Source organism: Trachypithecus francoisi, unplaced genomic scaffold (genome assembly GCF_009764315.1).
Source record: "Trachypithecus francoisi isolate TF-2019V2 unplaced genomic scaffold, Tfra_2.0 Lachesis_group3, whole genome shotgun sequence".
Classification (NCBI taxonomy): domain Eukaryota; kingdom Metazoa; phylum Chordata; class Mammalia; order Primates; family Cercopithecidae; genus Trachypithecus; species Trachypithecus francoisi.
The window spans coordinates 158841139-158861289 of NW_022681468.1; the positions used below are offsets into that span (position 1 = coordinate 158841139).

The 20151-nt window shown below is 52.5% G+C and overlaps 1 protein-coding gene across 1 annotated transcript in view; it reads right to left on the reverse strand.

Moving 5' to 3' along the window:
- Window positions 1–7030, reverse strand: part of KLF13 (Kruppel like factor 13) — a 50155-nt gene extending 43125 nt beyond the window's left edge. The window contains exon 1 of the mRNA XM_033190706.1: window positions 6032–7030. Coding sequence (XP_033046597.1) covers window positions 6032–6608 — 577 coding nt within the window. The 5' untranslated portion in view covers window positions 6609–7030. The remainder of the gene's footprint in view (window positions 1–6031) is intronic.
- Between the last annotated feature and the right edge of the window lie 13121 nt (window positions 7031–20151).

Consider the following 20151-nt stretch of genomic DNA (forward strand, 5'->3'; position numbering starts at 1 on the left):
CGGGAAACAATCAGACCAATCCAGATTGTGAGTTGCTCTACAAGACAACTGGCTTCGGGCCTTCAAATGCCAGTGTAATATAATAAAAGACCAAAAGATGGGGAACTATCCTAAGCTAAGAGAAACTAAATAGGATGACCAAACACAACGTGTGATTGACTGGATCCTGAATCCTATAATGGACATTTTAGGAATCACCAGGGGAACTGAATATGGACTGTGTATCAGATAATACATAAGTTAAAGAGAGAGGTGAGATGGAAAAGGGAAAAAAATATAGACGAAAAATTAATTTTTCTTTCTTTAGAAAGAAAAAGGGAAGGAAGAAAGGAGAAAAATGTGGCAAAATATGATCCAATGACCCTATGGGAAGAGTACTGGAGTGTTCACTGTACTACTCCCTCAATCTTCAAGCAGCAGCAAAAATCTGTGCGGGAAGCCATGTACCAGGGACATCCAGGTTTCTACTACCACAGGGCCCTGCTCACCTGCAGTCACCTGAAACACTGATCCAGACAGGAGTGGCAGTAGGACACAGTAGGTACACCCACCTCAGGAGCGCCTGCCCAGGCGCAAGCCCCAGTTCCAATCCCAGTTCCACCCTCACTTACTGTGTGACCTTGGGCATGATTCCTAAGGCATCGAAGCCTTAGCTTATTTGAAATTTGGTAATAATAAGAGAGCCTACTTCACAGGGTCCTGGTGAAGATTAGATAGCTTGATGTAAACTAATACAAACAGAACGATGCCTGGCCCCTAGAGCAAACAGTCTGGAAGTCTTAGGATTGTGAGAGCTGAGTGCACCATTCTAGAAGTTTTTATTTTTAAAACTATTTTAACTGCTTCCTGAAAACACAAACTGAACACACTTCACAGTGCCTTGGTATCTCAAGATCCCTGCTAGAGCGTTAGTTATTCCAGGGTCTCTCATGCAGACCTCAGGGACTGCTGTGGAGACACACGTGCCCCTCCACAAATGGCCCCACGCTTGTTCCAGCACTGGTTGACTGCAGGGCTTCTTCATGACCCATTTAAACACACAGACTTACACACGCATATGTTAACAACCTGCTGGTTTGTTTCCTCCCCTGCCTTTAGCTGCTATCCATGTCTTTCGCCCTTCCCCAGTAACCAATCATATTAAAACTATGTGTAAAGTGGGAGCCAACAGGACCTAAGGGCCGGAGGCTGTCAGAGCTTGAGAAGTGGGCTTCATGGCACCTACTCAGAAGGATCGGGCCCCCATCTCTGCTGTGTTCCAGACATGTGAAGCCCCAGACACAGGCTACTGGTTTAATGAACTGCCTCCTATCAGTTGGCTCAGGCAGCACGGCCTCCAGTCCGCTTTCAGCGGAGTGGGGAGTGGGGGCAGAGACAACACCACACCAGCCCCCAACCAACTGCTCCGGGGCTGAGAGCCCACCACACACTCTCCAATCTCTGTAAAACCAGAACTGAAGATGGCCAGGAGAGCCAGCCACCAGGCGTGCGGGAGTGACAGTAGTTTTGCTGGTACTGTTTTAAATGTTCTCAATGTTCTCACACATAAAAAAGGAGAACTGGGAGAAGTAAACATTTTCAAGAAGGTGGAGTGGTGACACAATAGGTCTCTCCCTCGGGGGAGGGGGGGACCAACAACTGCGGTCTACTTCCTTTAAAAACATAACATAGTAACTCCACAGCAAATTTCACCAACGCTTATCAACCCTGTTAATACCACCACTAGGTCTCAATCCTACAGAAATGCCAGCTTCCCTGCACCAAGACACACACACCTCAGAGTCCACTGAAACACAACTTGTAATAGCGAAAAACAAAAAAGGCAATGTAGCTGTCCTGTCCATAAGTGAAGGGTAAATAAGGGTAAATACAGCCATATAACCACAACTTGGAATACCATGTGGCTGGGAAAAAGAATGAAGATGCCTCATTTAAGCACACACACAGAACAAAATGCCAGCAGTGGGATGTTTGCTAGGATCCTATTTATGCATGTTTCAAAATGTCTATGTGGATACACATGTATGCATACGTGCAAATCCATCTAGAAGGTCTGTAAAGAAAAACACCAATGTGGGGTAACAGTGGTTTGGTAGTGGTGCAGGCTGCACCTCCCATGCTGCATACACTTCTGCATTGTTTCAGGAGTTTCACAACTAGGGCCACTGGCAACCTGGGACTGCGAAGGTGTGAGAGGGAGGGGTGGAAGTGCTGAGCCACTGGCCTGTGTGGTCTCTGAACAAGGCACAGGCCACCAACAAGCCTGGCTTTACCCTGGGTAAAGGAGATCCCACCAAGATGTCCTCTGCTCTGCTTTCCGAGGCAGCATTAGGGAGCATCTGCAGGGTGCTCAGGGAACAGTGTACTTGGAAACAAGCCTCTAAAGCCAGAGTGTGCCTTGGGGGAGGGGTCGCGATAATCTGTCAGGATCAAATCCCTGCTTCAGTGGGTAAAGATAAATTTCAGGTTAACCCCACCCAAATTATCACAGGAAATGGCTGACAGAACATGATCTTATTCTACTTCCCTCCTCCACCCCAAACAGGGCCAGGTGACCACAAATATGCCTCGGGTACTGCAGGAGGGAAGGCTGTGTACCCCACTATGCTCACCTTTCCGTGGAACCCCCAGAACCCAGAGAGGGCCCAGCATGCAGAGAGATGTTTCAGCTCCAGTGCTGGAGGGAAAACAGGGCACAGAGCAGTTTTGAAAACAATTATTTTTGGGAACAAATAGGTAGTAATGTATTCAGGGTTTCTCTGCCAAGAAAGACCAAGTGGCCATTCTGCTGGGGGCCTACCAAGTCTCCCCACTCAGGACAACATGCAGGACCTCTCCAGAGGCAGGATCTGGGGAGCCAGTCTGCCCTCAAGAGGGCCCCAGCCTGACCTGTCCGAAGGTAAGTCCTTGAATTTCTGCATCAAAGCACCTCAGTCTCCAAGAAAATCTGCTCCTGGTCTTGCTACTCCCCTACGCTCCTTTTAGCAAACTTTCCAGATCTGGACTGGGAAGTTCTAACTGGCCAAATAATAAAGTAGCACAAGCTGCAAAGACGCTTTTCTAGGTTTGGTGTTATGCATTCGTTATAACATCAACAATAACCTAAATGTGACAGAGACCAAAGTGTCCACAGAATAACTCCTGGGAGAGTGGGAGTGGGAGACCACACTGCTACACAGCTAACCAGGACAGAAAGCTCTCAGCATGCAACTGTTCAGACAGTGGCGGTGGAAAACCAGAGCAGAGCTGCGGCCAAGGGACCACAAGTGCCTCCAGAGTCAAGGCTGACCCTTGCATTTCCCAAAGGGTCTTCACATACTTGACCTCATTTCCCTGAAGACTTTGCAGGTGGTCAGGGCAGACATCACTAAGTTGCAGGGAGACCTGGGAACCGGTCCCTGGTCACAGAGGAACAGCACAGAGCAGCTGGCTACCTTCCTGGTTTTGATATTCACCCTCTGCCATGAAATTACTGTGGATCCTGGAGATGGCGGGAAGCGGGGCAGGGGCACCTTCCCGCACCTAATAGAGCACAGGGTTCAGCATGACCTCCGTCACTGACTGCAGAGACCCCACAATGCTGCTAGAGGCCCACAAACCACGGACACCTCAGAGCCCATGGCTGCAGCAAAGCTATCCCCTCGTGGCCTGCCTTCTCAGTCATCCCTGAGGCCTGCCTGGGTTTCTTCCTTCTGCAAGATGCTCCTCTTCTCCCTTGAGGAACACCAGTTACTTATGCTCTGTACACCTGGGCAGGAACTGGAAATGGGCTTCCCAGGGGTGCCCTCCGCCAGGTGCTGAACCAGACTCCCTCCAGGGGCAGGTTTCTGGGCAGTGCAACCCTCATAATGGGTCACCTGGGGTACCGGTAACACGCATTCCCAGCTGCGGGCTGGAACTGTGTGTATTAGGTCGGCATCAGGGGCCTGGAAATCTGCATTCTTCCCAACTCCCCGCCACCCCGCTGCCGGAGCCCTGTGCACTCCCGACTTGGAGGCCAGTTTCCACCCTGGAGGTAGCACTTCTGATGTCTGCACAACTGAAGGGTGGAACAGTTTCTCTGTTTCAAGAATGGACACTGTAGCACACTGCAAACGCTCAAAGGGTTTGTTCCATTCTCTTTTGCCTGCCTTCGGTTTTCAGGCGCTCCGAGGAAACTGGCCCCACCTACGGCGGGAGGCCCGAGTCTCCAGCGCCCCTGCACCAATATTCTAGTCAAGGGGCTCCCGCGGGGCCAGAGCCTGAAGCCGGAGGTGAACCCACCAGGAAGACATCCCAGGGCTGAGGCCCTGACGAGCGGGCCCCGCCCACCACGGCGAGCCCCTCCCCTCGGCCACCCCCCTCCTCAATTCCCAGCTACCGGTGCTGCCAGTGGCAGGCCACCCTGACAGGGGCTGTAGAAAAATTTCCCGAAAATTAAGTATCCCGCCCAACACAGGCATCGTCCCCCAAAGCGGATCTCAACCCCAGCCACGCCCCAAGCGCTGCCCCCACCCGATACTCAGGGTCCACCTGGAGCCGAGCCCAGCCTAGCCTTGCCTGGCCCCTCCCCCAGGGCCACACCCACTCTGCAGCCGCGTCCCGAGCTGAACTCTGAATCCACACTGATCCCCACCCCCAACCTGAGCCCCCACACCCTTAACTGACCCCGAATGCCTAGAAATGGCCCCGCTCTCACTCTCTATCCCATCACTTGCCACGCGGTTTGGGGCGGCCACAACAGCCTCCCGAGTGAAAGTCCGAAATTCGAAAGCCTCACCTGCAGACCTCGGGCCCTTTCAGTTCCAAATGTACCGGGAAAAGGGGGCCTTCAACTCTATGGTCTCCAAGGCTGCAGGTTCTTTTTATGCCTTTTAATCACTACGTGAACTATTTTACAAATGAGAGACCACCACCCTTGGTCACAAGGCAACAATATTCAGTACATGGGTTTTGAGCCTGCCCCCAGAAAAGGTGAGTGTCACAGAAGAACTCACGTGAGCTCAGGGGAAGCATATAATTCTTCACACCAAAATGGGGAAGGATTGCCGTCCATTAAAACGTTTTCATCTTTGTGTTAAAAACGAAACAAAAAGGGGGGGAAGGAACGGCCATAGATGAATCAAGTACAAAGTATCGGGTCGGGCGTGGGAACTGCTGCCGCTGGGCTGGCGGGGGCGGGCGGTGATCCCCAGGCTGGAGGTTCAGCGCCCGCCCTGGCGCAGGTGCCGCGCGCCGCGCACCAGCCCAGAGCAGGTAAGAGGTGGGCAGGCGAGAGGTCAGCACGGAGGCCAGGCAGCAGCCAGGGCATTCCTTTCCAGAGAGAGCTGCGAGGCCGAAGAGCCCTAGGGCCGGGCGCGCCCCCGCCGGCCGGCTGGGCGGGGGCTCCCACAAAGAGCCGCAGGCGGGGAGCGGGAGCCGGGACCGCCCCCCGCATCGCCCAGCGCCGCCGCTGACTCTGGTTACGACAAATTAAACCTTAGAGCGCTGGAAAAATTACAGGAAGAAGAGAGCGGAGAATGTGCCGAGTGGCGAAGGAAGCCTTGTCCCTACGTGAACTTCGCCCGCCGCGCGCCGGGGACGGCCCCTCCCCTCCTGAGCGCGCGCCCGGGCGGCGGGGAGGAGACTAGGAGGGACCCCGAAGAGCGTCCCCTGCCCCCGCTACCGGGCGCCCCACCGTCACGAGTGCCGCCTGCGGTCCACACCCAGGCTGTCCGCACCTGCCAGCACCGCCCCCCGGCCGGGCGGGGTCCCCGCCCCCGACCCAGATGACTACATCCGCCCCCGCGGCCCCACTCGGGCGCGCCCGGGGAGGGGGCGTGCCCGGCGGGGGCGCGGTCGCCTGGCGGGCGCCGGCTCCAAGAGCCAGGACCCGCCTCGCACCGCGCGCGGGGCCAGCCGCGGGTTGGAGCGACGGGGGAAAGGGCGAAGCCCGGGCGTCCCGGCCCGCCCGGCCCCTACCTCGCGCCCCGCCGGCGGCTCCGGGGGCGTGGTCGGGCAGCTCGCGCCGACCCCGTCCGCGCGATCCGGGCGCCCGCGCCGCCCCACTGACCTGTGTGAGTTCTCAGGTGCGCCTTGAGGTGCGAGGATTTCCCGTAAACTTTCTCGCAGCCCGCGTAGTGGCACTTGTGCTTCCTCTGCGGGGACTCGAGGTCGGCGCGACTTCGGCCCCGCCGGCCCCTTTGTCTGAGGCCGGGCTCGCCGCTCCCCGCGGGCCCCGGCTCCCGCTCGGGCTCCAGCGCCGCCTCGGGCTCTGGCTCGCTCCACGCCGGGCTGGGGGGCGCGGCCACCGCGCCTTCGGCGCCGGGGGAGGCGGGCTCGGGGGCGGGCGGCGGCAGGCGGCAGGGGGTCCTCGCCTTCCGGGCCGCGGCGCCCTCCCTGCGCTCCGCCGGGACGGGCGCCGGTGCTTGCTGGTTGAGGTCCGCTAGGATCCGCGCCACCACGAAGAGCGAGGCGCTGTCCTTACCGTCGCGGCGCTCCTCCACGCGGGGCAGCGTGGGGGTGGCGACCGCGGCCGCGCCCTCGGGCCGGGACTCCGGCCCCTCACGCGGCCCGTGCACGACCGCGCGGCTCGACATGGACACGAGGCACTCGGCGGCGAAGTGGTCCACATAGGCGGCGGCTGCCATGCTGCGGGCTGGGGCCGGCGGCGGTGCTCTTGCTGCGAGGCGTCAGCCGCGCATCCGCACCCACGGCCTCGGGAGAGCGGGCGGGGGGCGGGGGCGCGGCGCGCCCTCTCCTCGGGCTGGGCTGGGCTGGGCGCGCAGCCGCCTCTGCCGTCACCCGCGCGGCTCCGCGTCTGCGAGGCGCCGGCCCGGCCGGGCACCGAAGAGCGAGCGCATGGGGGGCGCGGACGACTGGGGTCCCCGCGCGGCGTCAGGGGCGGCCGGTTCTAAGGATGCCGAGCGGCGACGTTAGGGACCACCACGCCAAGTTGCGGCCGCAGCTTCGCCGCGCATTGTGGCAGGCGGGACAGCTGCCGAGCGCGCCGCGGCTCGGTGTGGGCGGCCCGGCCCCGGGGGTGGGCGGGGCCGGGGCCACATCTGGACCCGACGTCAGCCCCCAGCCACATCCTGGCGGCGCAGGTTACAGGCGGCGGCGGCCGCGGGGAGCTGCGCGCGCGGAGGGGGCGGGGAGCCCAGAGCGCGCACCGGAGGAACGGAGCGGTCGCGTGCCCGCGCCTGGGGAAGGGGGCGTGACCGAGGGCCGGGACGGACGCCATTGGCCCGTGAGTGCACGGCCAGGCCAATCCGGGCCGTTAGAGGGGCGTGCCCGGTCCCGGGATCTGCGCGCGCCAGTGGGCGTGTCCCCTGGGCCGGTGGGAGGAGGGGCGGAAACTGGAGCGGGGCGCGGTGACGCATGACGTCCGGGGGCGGTGGGCCGGCTAGTCGCGGCGCGGAGCGGCTGCCCGTACCTCCCGCGGTGGGGACACAGCGGGCACTTCCCTGCCGGAGCTTTTGTGTGGTGGACAGCCTTCGCCCCCGGCGTGGAGGCGAGTGCTTTCTGGAGGGCGCCATTTGTTCCTCCCGCGATGGGCGCCGGCGGGGAGGCGTGTCTGCTCGGCCGGGCGCGGGCCTGCCTGGGGGCGGAAAGCACTCACGCCGCGCCCTCGGCCGCCAGCTTGCCGGGTGGCGGCGCCTATAGCCTCAGGCCGCTCGCCCGCTCCACGCCCTTGCCCTGCAGAGCTCCGGGAGTCCGGGCGGGGCAGTCCCTGCGGGAGGGACAGACTCCTCGGGCTCGTTCCTGGCGGCCGCGGTCCAGTGTGCGGCCGCGCTGCCCTTGAGCTCGGGTCAGCCCGAGCAGGACTGGTCTCGGCTGGCGGTGAGCCTGGCAGCCCGGGTGGCGCGCCCACCGCGGCCTGTGCCTCCAGAAGCGAACTACGTGCCAGGGCGGCCGGCGCCGCTGCTGAGGGAACGCGGGGCCCCTTCCTCCCCTTCTCGCCTCAGGCCCGCTGCCAACTCTTCTAGGCTGCCCCTCTCCCACCGCGGTCGGGGGGGCTTCAAACGCCACCAGCTGCGAGGACCCCGCCCACCGCGCCCCACCCACCCGCTGTCTGGGCCTCCCGGAGGAAATGCTCGGCTGCGTCCTGCCCGCGCCTCCCCGGCCCGGGCCTGGCCAACTTGCCCTTGACTCTCACCGGTAACCTCTACTCCAGCCCGCGGCCCCAGCCATTCTCCAGGCCTGGGCTGTCCTCGGAGACGCCGGTGAATAACTTCCCACTGCCTCGGAACCGGGCTCAGCAAACCGCCTACTGCCTCACCCCGGTGCATTGTGCTTAATGGACATTCGAAGGAGTCGGCCACCCTTGCTGTGTTCTGAGAGGAGCCTGGAGAATGAAGGAGCCCGGGCACTCACCCTCAGTGAACCCCAGCAGTGGGAGGGGGTGTCATTCTTCTCCCAGAATTAAGATTAATAGCAGAGTTAAGGTTCTCACCAAATTGATGTGGGGTTGGGGCCCAGTAAGACTGCTTTTCAGGTAACCGACGGGGGACGGAAACAGCCATTCCGGGTTGCGTGTTATGGTGAACAGCAAATTGCATGGATGTTTGAGCACCCTCAGTATCTGTAACTAAAACCCTAAAATGCGATCTCGCTGATTGAGTTGCTCCCTTCTGGGTTGACTGTAAAGGTGCTGGGCTGGGTCTGGTCCCTCTAGGAGGGTCTGTGCTTGGCAGAAAGTAATCATGTTTCTTCCAGGCAGATTGTGTTGATGACATTTAAGAGACGTGTGTCCTGACCAAATAATGATTCGGAATGTTCCTCCATTCCCACCACATGTCACAGTCAGTCACTTCTTAAGGAAGGAGTGGTCCTACACCAGCTTATCAGCCACCCATACCCTCCTGGCCCATTTCCAGCCAGCAGAATTCTCCACAATCTTCAAGGTGCCACGTCTCTCCACTGGGTCACGGCAGCCAGCATACACAGTGGTAGGCCTACTATAGTGTGCACTATTCTAGGTATTGGACTACTATAGCCATGAACAAAACAGGCCTGCCTTGGGTCCTCAGCACCGATGCACCCCCTCCAAGAGTTTCCCAAGAATGTGGGTGCCAAAGAATTTTGACTGTATTCTGTGGCATTCTGGATAGAAAACTGAGCCGCCTGGCCGGTTTCTCAAAAATCCACCCAAGCGTTTGATGATTGTCATGGTGTTCACTGACTTTATCCCAAACCTGCATGGAAGTGTCTTCCGGACAGACACAGCTCTTCCCCAGAGAAAATCTCTTAGCTAAGAGTCCATGTTTTTTTTTGCTAAGTAAGATTTTGACAGAGATGGCCTATGTATATGTGAGGACTGGGCCGTCTCATTTCAAATGGAAGCAACAAAAGCAGAGCAGATGTGTCTGGGGAGTATAGAGACTAAAGACTGAAAGGTTGGTTGAGTTTCTGGGTAAAGTTGGTGGATGGTTAGTATGTGTTGACTTTAACTTCCTTTTGGAGCATTTGTTAGAAGGCAGAAATCCACAAAGACGGGGAGAACAAGAGGAAGTAACAGCAACACAGTTTTTGAAGCTAAAATACTTAGCAGATTCAAGAAAATGAAACCCTGAGATAGTAGCTAGGAAGGAAAGCTAAGAATATACTCCATGGAATCACCCAGAAGGTTCACTAATGGGTGGCACTACGTACCTCAGAATGTGAGAGTAAACTGGGGTGAAAGTAAGGTTGGCAGAACGTCTGCTTGAGGAACACTCAGATGCCCATATTTGCACCCCAATTTCATGCAGCCTGACAAGTGCCCCTTCCTTGTTCTGACAAAAGGCTGGATATTTATGACCTGAAAAAAGTAAAAGGCAGCGTCTGGGGTGGGTGGACACCAGGCACCATTAAGGACAGACATACAGTAATAGGATCAGGCGATTAAATGCACACATGGATACTGGATGCTGAGACCCACAAGCCCCTTGCTGGGATTTCAGAATGCAAGCAGCCAGGAGACTGGAAGGGTCTTTCCTGGGGGAGCCAACCATGCCAAGGGGAAACACCCAGACATTCTGACATTTGTGGCTGCCCAACTACCCGATAGGGAAGGCCACAGTTAACACCGCCACTCATGTGCACAGAAGTTCTTGTCAGTCTCTCAGTCCCTCCCAGGCAAAATACAAGCAGGCAGCCAGAGCTGACCGGCATCTCAGGAAACCCTATGTCATGAAATACAAAGTTAGCATAGAGTTTTAAAAAAGCAAGTTGGAAGAAACAGTCCATGCAGAAGGAAGTAAACATCAACAAAACCACCAATAATGTCATTAAATTTTAAAAGACATACAACCTGTGAAGGAAGAATATATATACAGAAACATTCAGGGAAAGAAAAGTGTTATTGAGATGTTTACAAGGTAGCAGAAATGTAAAAGTGAAAAACCTCCCTGAAAGTAGAACCGAAAAAAAAAAAAAAAAAAAAACGGAAAATAGAGAAAAGCTAAATGAGTGGACCAACCAAAAAATTTCATTGATCAACGAATAGGGACCCCACAGGTGATCGGGGAAACACAAGAGAGAAAATCATCAATGAATTATTAATTCAAGAATTCAAGAGAGGTCTTCACGGACATAAGCTGAAAGGGAGAGAGCCCTACACAGTGGGAAAAAAATAGCTCTATGCCAAGATGTATCATTGGTGAATTTCAGAATGCAGGGAACAAAAGTGTCCTGATATTAAAACAAGTCACATACAGATAGTCGGGTCAGAATGACTGTGGGCCTCTCCACAACAACCAGTTGAAGTTAGAAGGAAGGGAACAAAGCCATGGGAAATAAATGAAAAGGAAAATTATTTTCCAACCTTCACCCAGCCAAACTATAAACTAAGTGATTTCAGATGCATGAGATTTCAAAAAATTTATCTCGCATGCATCCTTTCTCACAGTAGGAAGCCACCAGAGATTATACTTCATCAAAACAAAGATGTAAACCAAGAAAGTGGGAGACATGTGATCCGGAAAGCAGGGAAGTCACTGCAGGATGGAAGGGAAAGGAAGTCCCAGGTGATAGCTGCCCAGCCAGGTGCAGAGGGTCAGCAGCCCAGGCTGGAGCAGATCGGCAGCTCCAGGAACAGTTTCACGAGATAGGATGAACAGAGTCCCTGTATCAGTCAGGAGAGGCTGGGCCACACTGCAAAGCTCAAAGGTTTATTTCTGGCCATGCTGCGTGTCCATAGGGAGGCACTTGGGGACAGCAGGTTGATGGAGCAGCCTCTGTGTAGAATGTGCTGGTTGCCACACAGAAGACAAGGGATAGCATGGACCCAAGGTTGTTAGCTATCCCTTCTTTCCCATACACGAAATACATTTTACCCCTCCCCAGGTAGGCCTGACCCATCTCACATGCCTTTTTAGTCTGGGTCTAGAGGCTGGAGACAGGATAACAGGAATTTGAGGTGACGGACATTCTGTGGCAGCCAGTTCAAAGCCCAGGACCCCTGTGGGAGAAACAGTGGCTTCTTCATGTGGCTCATGTGGTTCCTCTTGGTCTAGAGACCTATGACCTAAAGATGAATTGTCTGGGCCCCCGCTGCTCATATGCACACCCAATGCTAGAAGTACAAAGAGATGGAATAACACAACAAACAGCCTAATTCAGAAAAGGGAGGAGGGGGAGACATGCAGTAGACACTATCCGTAGCAATCCTGAAACCCCGCTGGGCAGATATGGCCCCTGCTCTAAAGTGAGACTAGTCCTTGAATAGCCTCAAATCTGCTTGCTGTGGAGTTTGGGGATGGGGCAACCAAGGGCTTTGCTCCACCCTCGGGAAGTTTTTCCTTTTGCAGTTATCCTCCTTGGCTGCACATGAAGTGGATATTGGGGAAATATGTCCTTTTGCTTTTGCAGGCTGAGCAGTTTTCTCAGCCCATTTTCTACCTGTAGAAGGTTGGAGACCAAGAGTTATTTTAAGTTCCAGCCACAGGTTGTATTACTCCTAATTTTGGGCACTGCTAGTTTCTTGAAAATGTAGTTAACATCTTACCTAGTATCTTTGCTTCCACTTGGTTTCATTGTCAGTATCCACTCACAGTACTTTTCAAGACATGCCTCTCTCTCAACTTGATTGCAGATCCTCTGAGCCTCTCAGTCTTTGATGGTAGAGTAACACCCTTAGTCTCTTCCCTGAAGCTTTTAAGTTATCCAGTGTGACAATTTACCAAATATTATGCCGTTCAATACATGGATGGCCATGCTTCCAGCCTTCAGAATCCATTTTCCCACTACCTGCTTGATCACCCCCATATCTTGATTTCTGTTGCAGCAGTGCCCCATTCCTGGTTACTATTCTCTGGATCAGTCAGGATCAGCTAAGTTATGTTACAGTAACAAATAGTTCCGGAAGCTCAGTGGCTTAAAATAGCAAAAGCCTAATTCTCAGTACATTGAGGGTTGGATGGAGACTTTGCTCTCTGTCACTATCATCCTTACCCCACCACTCAGATCAACAAAGCAGCCACTCTCTGACAGTCACCATGGCAGAGGAGAAAGGGACTTTCTGTAAGGTCTTGCATTGGCCCAGAAGTAACACACATCATTTCTGCTCGTAACTGCTCACATGGACCGTCTACTAAAGACTGAATGTGTTTCTCCAGGATTCATATGTTGAAATCTTAATCCCAATGTAACGATAGTTAGAGGAGAGATCTTTGAGAGGTAATTAGGTCATGAGAGCAGAGCCCTCATGAGTGGAATTAGTGTCCTTAGAAAAGAGACCCCAGGCAGGGTGCAGTAGCTCTCGCCTATAATACCAGCAACTTTGGGATGCCGAGGCAGGTGGATGACTTGAGGTCAGGAGTTCGAGACTAGCCTGGCCAACATGGTGAAATCCTGTCTCTACTAAAAAAAAGTACAAAAATTAGCCAGACTTGGTGGTGCACACCTGTAATCCCAGCTATAGGGAGGCTGAGGCAGGAGAATGGCTTGGACCTAGGAGGCAGAGGTTGCAGTTAGCTGAGATCGTTCCACTGCACTCCAGCCTAGGTGAGCAAGACTGTCTGTAAATAAATAAATAAATAAATAAGACCCTAGAGTACTCCCAGCGTACTCCCCGGCCCTTCCACCATGTGAGGTTATAGTAAGGAGATGGCCTTCTATGAACCAGAAAGCAGGGCTTTACCAGACACCGGATCTGCCAGCTCCTTGTTCTTGGACTTTCTGGCCTCCAGAACTGTGAGATATACATTTTTGTTGTTCATAAGCCTCCCAGTTTGTGGTGATTTTGTAATAGCAGCCTGAACAGACTAAGACACCATCTTATTCACAGGGAGCCAGGAGTAGACCCATGATGTCCCCAGAAGGCAAGGAACTGAGCTATTCAGGGACACATCAAGAGTTTCTCCAATACCCAATCTGACTTGAGAAGATTGAGAAAACTGGTGAAGGGTTTGGGATTGAAATAATAAGTAGATAGAAAACTAAATGAAGAGAAAAGACAATAAAGAGCTCCAAAGAAAAGAAAAGGAAAGTCCGTTATAGTTGACTACTTGGCACAGTTGCAAATAGTGTTTTCGTAATGGTAATAATGAATCCTGAACACTGATCTAGTAAGCTTTTCTGCATGGATCTGGTAGGGGAATGGGGCACTCAGGTGTACACATAGCAGAGGGGTGGGAGGGAAGTCCCTATCTACATACATAATGGGAAGTCAACAGACACAGCTCCAAGGAAGTCAGCAGATGCGGCTCCAAACTGAAAAACCGAGAAGCAGCGATGCAATCGTGCTGTGGTTGGCAGAATTCTAAGATGGCGCCAGCATCCTGCCTGCGGTCTGTGCTCACCTTCTTTCCCCCAGTTAGTCAAACACTCGGTGTTTCTGTGAGGGGTTTTGCAGATGTGATCAAGGTCCCAAATCAGTTGACTGGAAGATAGGGAGACAGTATCTGGGTGGGCCTGTGATAATCCCATGAGCCCTTTCAATCTGGGTCAAAGGTCAGAGACAGGGAGCTCAGAGAGAGTAGAAGCATGACAGTGATTTGAAGTGAGGAAGAGTCTATTGCTGGCTTTAAAGACAAAGGGACCACATGGCAAGGAACTCCAGCAGCCTCTGGTAGTTGACACTGGCCCCCGGATGGCAGTCAACTGAAATGGAGACCTTAGCCCTCTAGCCACAAAGAAGACTCCTACCATATGGAGCTTGCACAAGGACCCAAGCTGCAGAGAACACAGCTTGGGCAATACCTTGATTTTAGCTTCGTGAGACCCTGAGCAGAAAACCCAGCTGCACCATGCCCAGGCTTCTGATCACAGAACCTCGAGATACTAAACTGTTGCTGTCTGCAGCCACTAAGCTTATGCTCTTCTGTTATGCAGCAATGGAAAACGAATACCCATGCTGTTTGAGTCATGGAAATAATTAGGTAAAAGAGGAAAAAGAGATCATTTCTGGGGAGGAAAAGAGGGAAGGACTGTTGTGTTTCCTAACAAACCTGGTAGAACTATCTGACTCTTCAAGTAATGTGCATGTTTAACTTAGATGTAAGGAAAAACGAAAATCAGAAGATGGGATCAGAGAGCACTAGCTGCTCAGTGAAATCTCTCCTCTCTTTCCACAGTTGCGACTCAGTTCACTTCCCAGACACTTTTTTTTTTTTTTCAGACGGAGCCTCGCTCTGTTGCTCAGGCTGGAGTACTGTGGCACAATTTCTGCTCACTGCAGCCTTTGCCTCCTGGGTTCAAGTGATTCTCCTGCCTCAGCTTCCTGAGTAGCTAGGATTACAGGTGCCCACCATCACGCCCAGCTAATTTTTGTATTTTTAGGAGAGATGGGGTTTCACCATGTTAGCCAGGTGATCTGCCTGCCTAGGCCTCCCAAAGTGCTGGGATTACAGCCGTGAGCCACAGCACCCGGCCTTCCCAGACACCTTGTAGTTAGGTGTGACCAGGTGACTAATTCTCAACATGGGAGTATGGGTGGAGGGGCTGCCTGTCACCTCTGCACTGGGGCTTTTAAGAGAGCAGGTCTCCATGCTGCAGCTTCCCCTCCCCGCCTGCCATCTGCATGCTTATGGCAACAAAGCTCTAGGGGATGATGGAGCCACCAAATAGAACGAGCCTGGGCCCAAAAGTCTTTTGGTCAAGAACATGCTCCCAAACCATCACTGTGTTTGAGCCGCAGTAGACATTGGGGTCCACCTGTTACTGGGACTTAGCCTCCCGGAATCAATGTGGAAACTGGGATGGAAGAAAAACAACAGGTACCAGGTAGAATGGGGCTGGACATTTTTCTGGAGTGTTGCTCTCTAGGCTTCCTGGTGACAGCCAGGCTGTGAGATGCCCACTCTGGGCACTGTCCTCCCTTCTTCCCAGGGCAGCCATTGCCTGCAAGCCCTGCGTCCGCTCACAGAGTCCAGCCTGGAGCTGAGGGTAGTTTGGTTTATCCAGGATGTCTCATAATGTCAGCGCTCAGTGCCCCCCAACTCAGAAGGCAGGCAATGTCCTCCTCAGCCCAGGAGTCATGTGTAAGTGCTCAAGCCCCACCTCGCCCGACTCTCCTCTCTGCTTTTGACCTGTGTCCTGACATACTTATAATGTCACCAAGGAAGGCTTCCATCCAAGGAGGGCTTAGACCCCAAAGTTTTTACAGCCCTCAAGCCTGACCATGTCAGAATGGGGTTGTTGGATGAGGAATTTCTGGTCAAAAACCTCATCTCAGTCACTTACGGTTTGGCGTTTTACAAAGAACAAGCCATTTTCTGTCGTATGACATGGGGTTGGTGTAGAAAACTGTGTTTTTATGCCCTGTCTCCCAGTAGTCCAGAGTGCAAAATAATTGATAAAGTTGTAAAGGACAAAAGCCAACTTCGCATCTGGTGCACGTTTACACGGGGAAAGATTAAAACCAGCAATGCTTCTGAATCTGAGCCATCGAAACACCCGAGAGGTATTTACAGCGTCTGCAACAAATGTACGAGGGAAGCATGTTACAATGACGGACGATCCCTTCTAGGCTTGCCAGAGCAGATGGCTCCCGCTCCTAAACATGACAACTGACATGGGATCCCTGCCCTCTCTCATGATCTGGGAAGATCTCCAGGCTTGATGACAATTGTCCATTCTACGTGACCCCTCCCACTCTCACTCCTTGGTTGTCTGCCATTCATAGCTGGTGATCCTCTCCCCGCTTGGGTCTCAGGGTCAAATGCTGCATTTTATCCCATTGACTCTGAGATTCCTGCCAAGCTTCTGGTCAATAGCAATAAGCCCCCACCCATCAGTGCTCACCAGGCACATTGACACACATACAGGAACTCTACACGGAAGGTGCCGTTCATTCCCATTTCCAGGTGAGAAAAGTGAGCCTCAGTCAGGCCAAGAGACTTCTAGAGCCACATGAAGCAAGATGCAGAGCTCAGGCTCTCGGCCTAGAATCCTTTCACCTCACACTGGTGCCCCTACCGCCAGCCTACAGGAAGCTGGCCAATTAGTGCAGGGACTTACCAGATCAATTCAGGGAGAGCCAGGCTGGTTCATTCTGGGCTGTCACGGGAATCCTGTCTAATGAGTGTTCTCATTAATGGTATTGGGAGGATTTATCATGAACAATGTAGGCTATGACTGCCTTGAATTCTGGGCTGTTTGCATCTAGAGCTGAAAGATGGCAAGAGTTAGCTGTTCTGATACACATGAAGTAGTTTTTCTTTTGTTACTGCTAAAGTGAGTACCAGTCGGTAGCATCTAGGCTGGGTCAAGGGCAACAGAAGAGTGAGCCGGAGAAGAGATCTTTGTTGATAGGAGGGCATTTGACCCTAGCTGATAACCTTCATTTTCTTCAGGAAAGAACCATTTCTTTGTTCTTTTCTGCAATCAACAGACTAGTTTTCTCTTTTTGTAGATTATGACGGCCACTGCTCATTGTTTACTGTTAGGCAGCTATTGCTGCATAACCAAATACACTAAAACTTAGTGGCTCAAAGTAACAATAAACATTTACTACCATACTTGCAGTTTCTATGGATTTGGGAGTGGCTACATTGGGGGATGCTGACTTGGGGTTTCTCATGAGATTATAGTCATGACATTGACTGGGGCTGCGGTTGCCCCAGATTGGGGTTGGAGAATCTGTTTCCATGATAGTAACTCACATGACTGGAAAGTTGGCATTGGCTGTTAATGGGAAACCTCAGTTCCTTCTCACTTGGACTTTTCCACAGAGCTGCTTGAGCATCCTCATAACATGGCAGCTGGCTTTCCTGACCTAGAGCAAGTGATCAAGAGGGAGAACCAGGGGACAACTGTTCTTTTTATGGCCTAGCTTCAGACACCACAGAGCATCACTTTTCCCCTATTTATTAGTTGGCTCTTCTGAGTTACTAAGTCTGGCCCAGATTCAAAGGGAGGGAAATTCGGCTCTGCCTTTTGAAGGGAGAAACTTCCACACATTTGGAAACATGTTTCAAAACCACCACACCTACCCAGTATCTGTTACTCCCTTCCTTCTGTAACTGTTTTCTAAGCAGCAAAGGACCTGGCTAAAAACCTACATTTCCCAGCCTCCCTTGAAAGAATTGGAGGTTACTGAGAAGTTGTTAGGTAACGCTTGCCAAAAACTTTTTAAAAATGGGAACAAGTAGCTAAAATGCGCCCTTTGCCTCTTCCTATTACTGGCTGTTTGGAATGCAGATGTGATAGCTGGTACTCCAGCAGCCATTTCGTGAGTATGAAGCAACTCTGAGTCTGGAAATCATATGCTAAAAATCAAAGGGAAAGCTGAATGAAGCCTGGGTCCCTGGTGACATTATGGAGCCTCCCATAACTTACTTAAACTGCCTAACACTGAGTTTCTTTTATTGAGGGGGTTGGGGAACTAACATTTCTTGATATTTAAGCCAAGGTTATTTCCAGATAAACACAGATCCTGGCCGAGCACGGTGGCTCACTCCTGTAATCTCAGTGCTTTGGGAGGCTGAGGTGGGTGGATCACCTGAGGTCAGGAGTTCGAGACCAGCCTGGCCAATATGGTGAAACCCTGTCTCTACTAAAATTACAAAAAATTAGCTGGGCATGGTGACAGGCACCTGTAATCCCAGCTACTTAGGAGCCTGAGGCAGGAGAATTGCTTGAATCTGGGAGGCGGAGGTTGCAATGAGCTGAGATCGCACCATTGCACTCCAGCCTGGGCAACAAGAGCAAAACTCCATCTGAAAACAACAACAACAACAAAAACAAAAACAAACAAAAAACACCCCACATATCCTAAAAGATAAGCTCACCATAGTTCTTTTTTCACAACTGGCTTATGTAGAATCCGTCATGGTATTTCTAGACCCTCTTCCTTCATCATGTCCTTCTGCAAATGACCTAGTTTTCTTGGTATCTATAAATTAAGTTGCTGAAGAAAACTGACCCATATAATCATAATAATCCATTTTGGCATAACCTCTTCTGCCAGACTAAGTCACAGGCCACCTAAAGATGGGCCAACTTTGAGGTCTGGGGCCCACCCCAGTCCAATCAGCTGTGGCCATTGGGTATACAGAACTTACATATACTCTAAGATCATTGATATCTGCCTGGAGACAGGGCTGGGTGAGGCAGGGAGGGGCTCTGCTCTAGGATGTGAGAGAGGGAATGGATAGAGCAGCTCTTAGCCCAGTCCTGACTCCAAGTTTGCCATTTTGGAAGAAGTCCAGGCCTGCCCTGAAGGACCCTCAGGTAATTAGCAGACCAGAACACCTTCATTGGCATACAGCCACCTCTGATCTCTGAGGGCTCATCTCCAGAAGAGTTAGGTGGTCTTTGGTCCTCTCCACCAGCAGCCAGAATATATATTTCTCTCCTGCCTGGCCATCCTGGAGCACCAGAACTGCAGTCCAGGGTCCTGGAGCCATGTCTCTGCCACCACCCCTCTGTGGAAATGCATGCAAATCACCTCTGCTTTCTACAGCTCAGTTTCCTCATTTGAAATGGCTTACCATTGCTGCGTAAAATCCACCACACACCTAGTGGCTTGAAACAGCAACTGCCATTTATTTATTTTTTTCATTTTTTTTTTTTTAAACTAGAGATGGGGTCACACTATTTTGCCCGGGCTGGTCTCAAACTCCTGGACTCAAACGATCCACCCACCTCAACTTCCCAAAGTACTGGGATAACAGGCGTGAGCCACCATGCCTGGCCTACTTCTATTTTTACTTTTTTGAGACGAGGTCTTGTTCTGTTGCCCAGGCTGGAGTGCACAGTCACAGCTCACTGGAGCCTCAACCTCCCAGACTCAAATGATCCTCCTGCCTTAGCGTCTCAAAGTGCTGAGATTATTTGCATGAGCCACTGCCCCCAGCTATGACTGCCGTTTATTTTGCTCACAGCTCTGCTATTTGGACAAGGCTTAGAGAGGATGGCTCATCTTGGTTCCATGCAGAGTCAGTTGGGGTGTCTCAGCTGGGACAGGTAGACTCTCTTTCATGATGGTGGGTTCACATTGGTCCTAGTTGTTTAACGGGAGATTGGCCACATCTGTGAGATTGGGCATTTTGTCCTTAACCTCTAGATAGGCTGCTTGCACTTCCTCACAGTATGGTGGGCTGTGTTCTAAGAGCGGGTGTCTCAAGAGATCAAGGCGGAAGTGCATGACATTTTTACAACCTGGCATTCAGAAGTCACGTGGGTTAGGCAGATACAGTGATCCACCTAAGTTCAAGGGAATGGGGATGTAGATTCCACCTCTTGGTGGAAGAATTACAAGGGACTAGAGGAGCCTGTGGAACTGGAGACAGCAGTGTGGCATTCTTTAGGAAGCACAGTCTGCCACAGAGAGCTGACAGGGCTGAGCCCTCTCCATGCTGACGTTTGATGGTGTCTGATTCATAAGGACTTTGGGGAAGCCCAAGACACCACAACCCAGTCTCCCTACCTCCTTCCAGGAAACCAAATTTCTTTATGAGAATAGAGATTTTTCTTTTAAAAAATAAGCTATAATTTCACAAATGCCAAGGTGAGATGTATCTTTTCTTTAGAACCCTGCATTCTGTGGAATTTGCCCTGGCAGAGGAGGAATTTCTGTGATTCAGGAGTCAGCTCCAGAGATTGCAACCAAAGGCCACTTCCCAGAGGGACACATCGAGGATGACCACTCCTGAGAGCATTGCTTCACTGCAGTATATCTTCCCAAGGGCCTCTGAGCAGAGACAAGGGGGAGACAAATAAAAATCCCTGACTCACCAGCCTCCCTGGCAGCTGGGTGTGCCACAA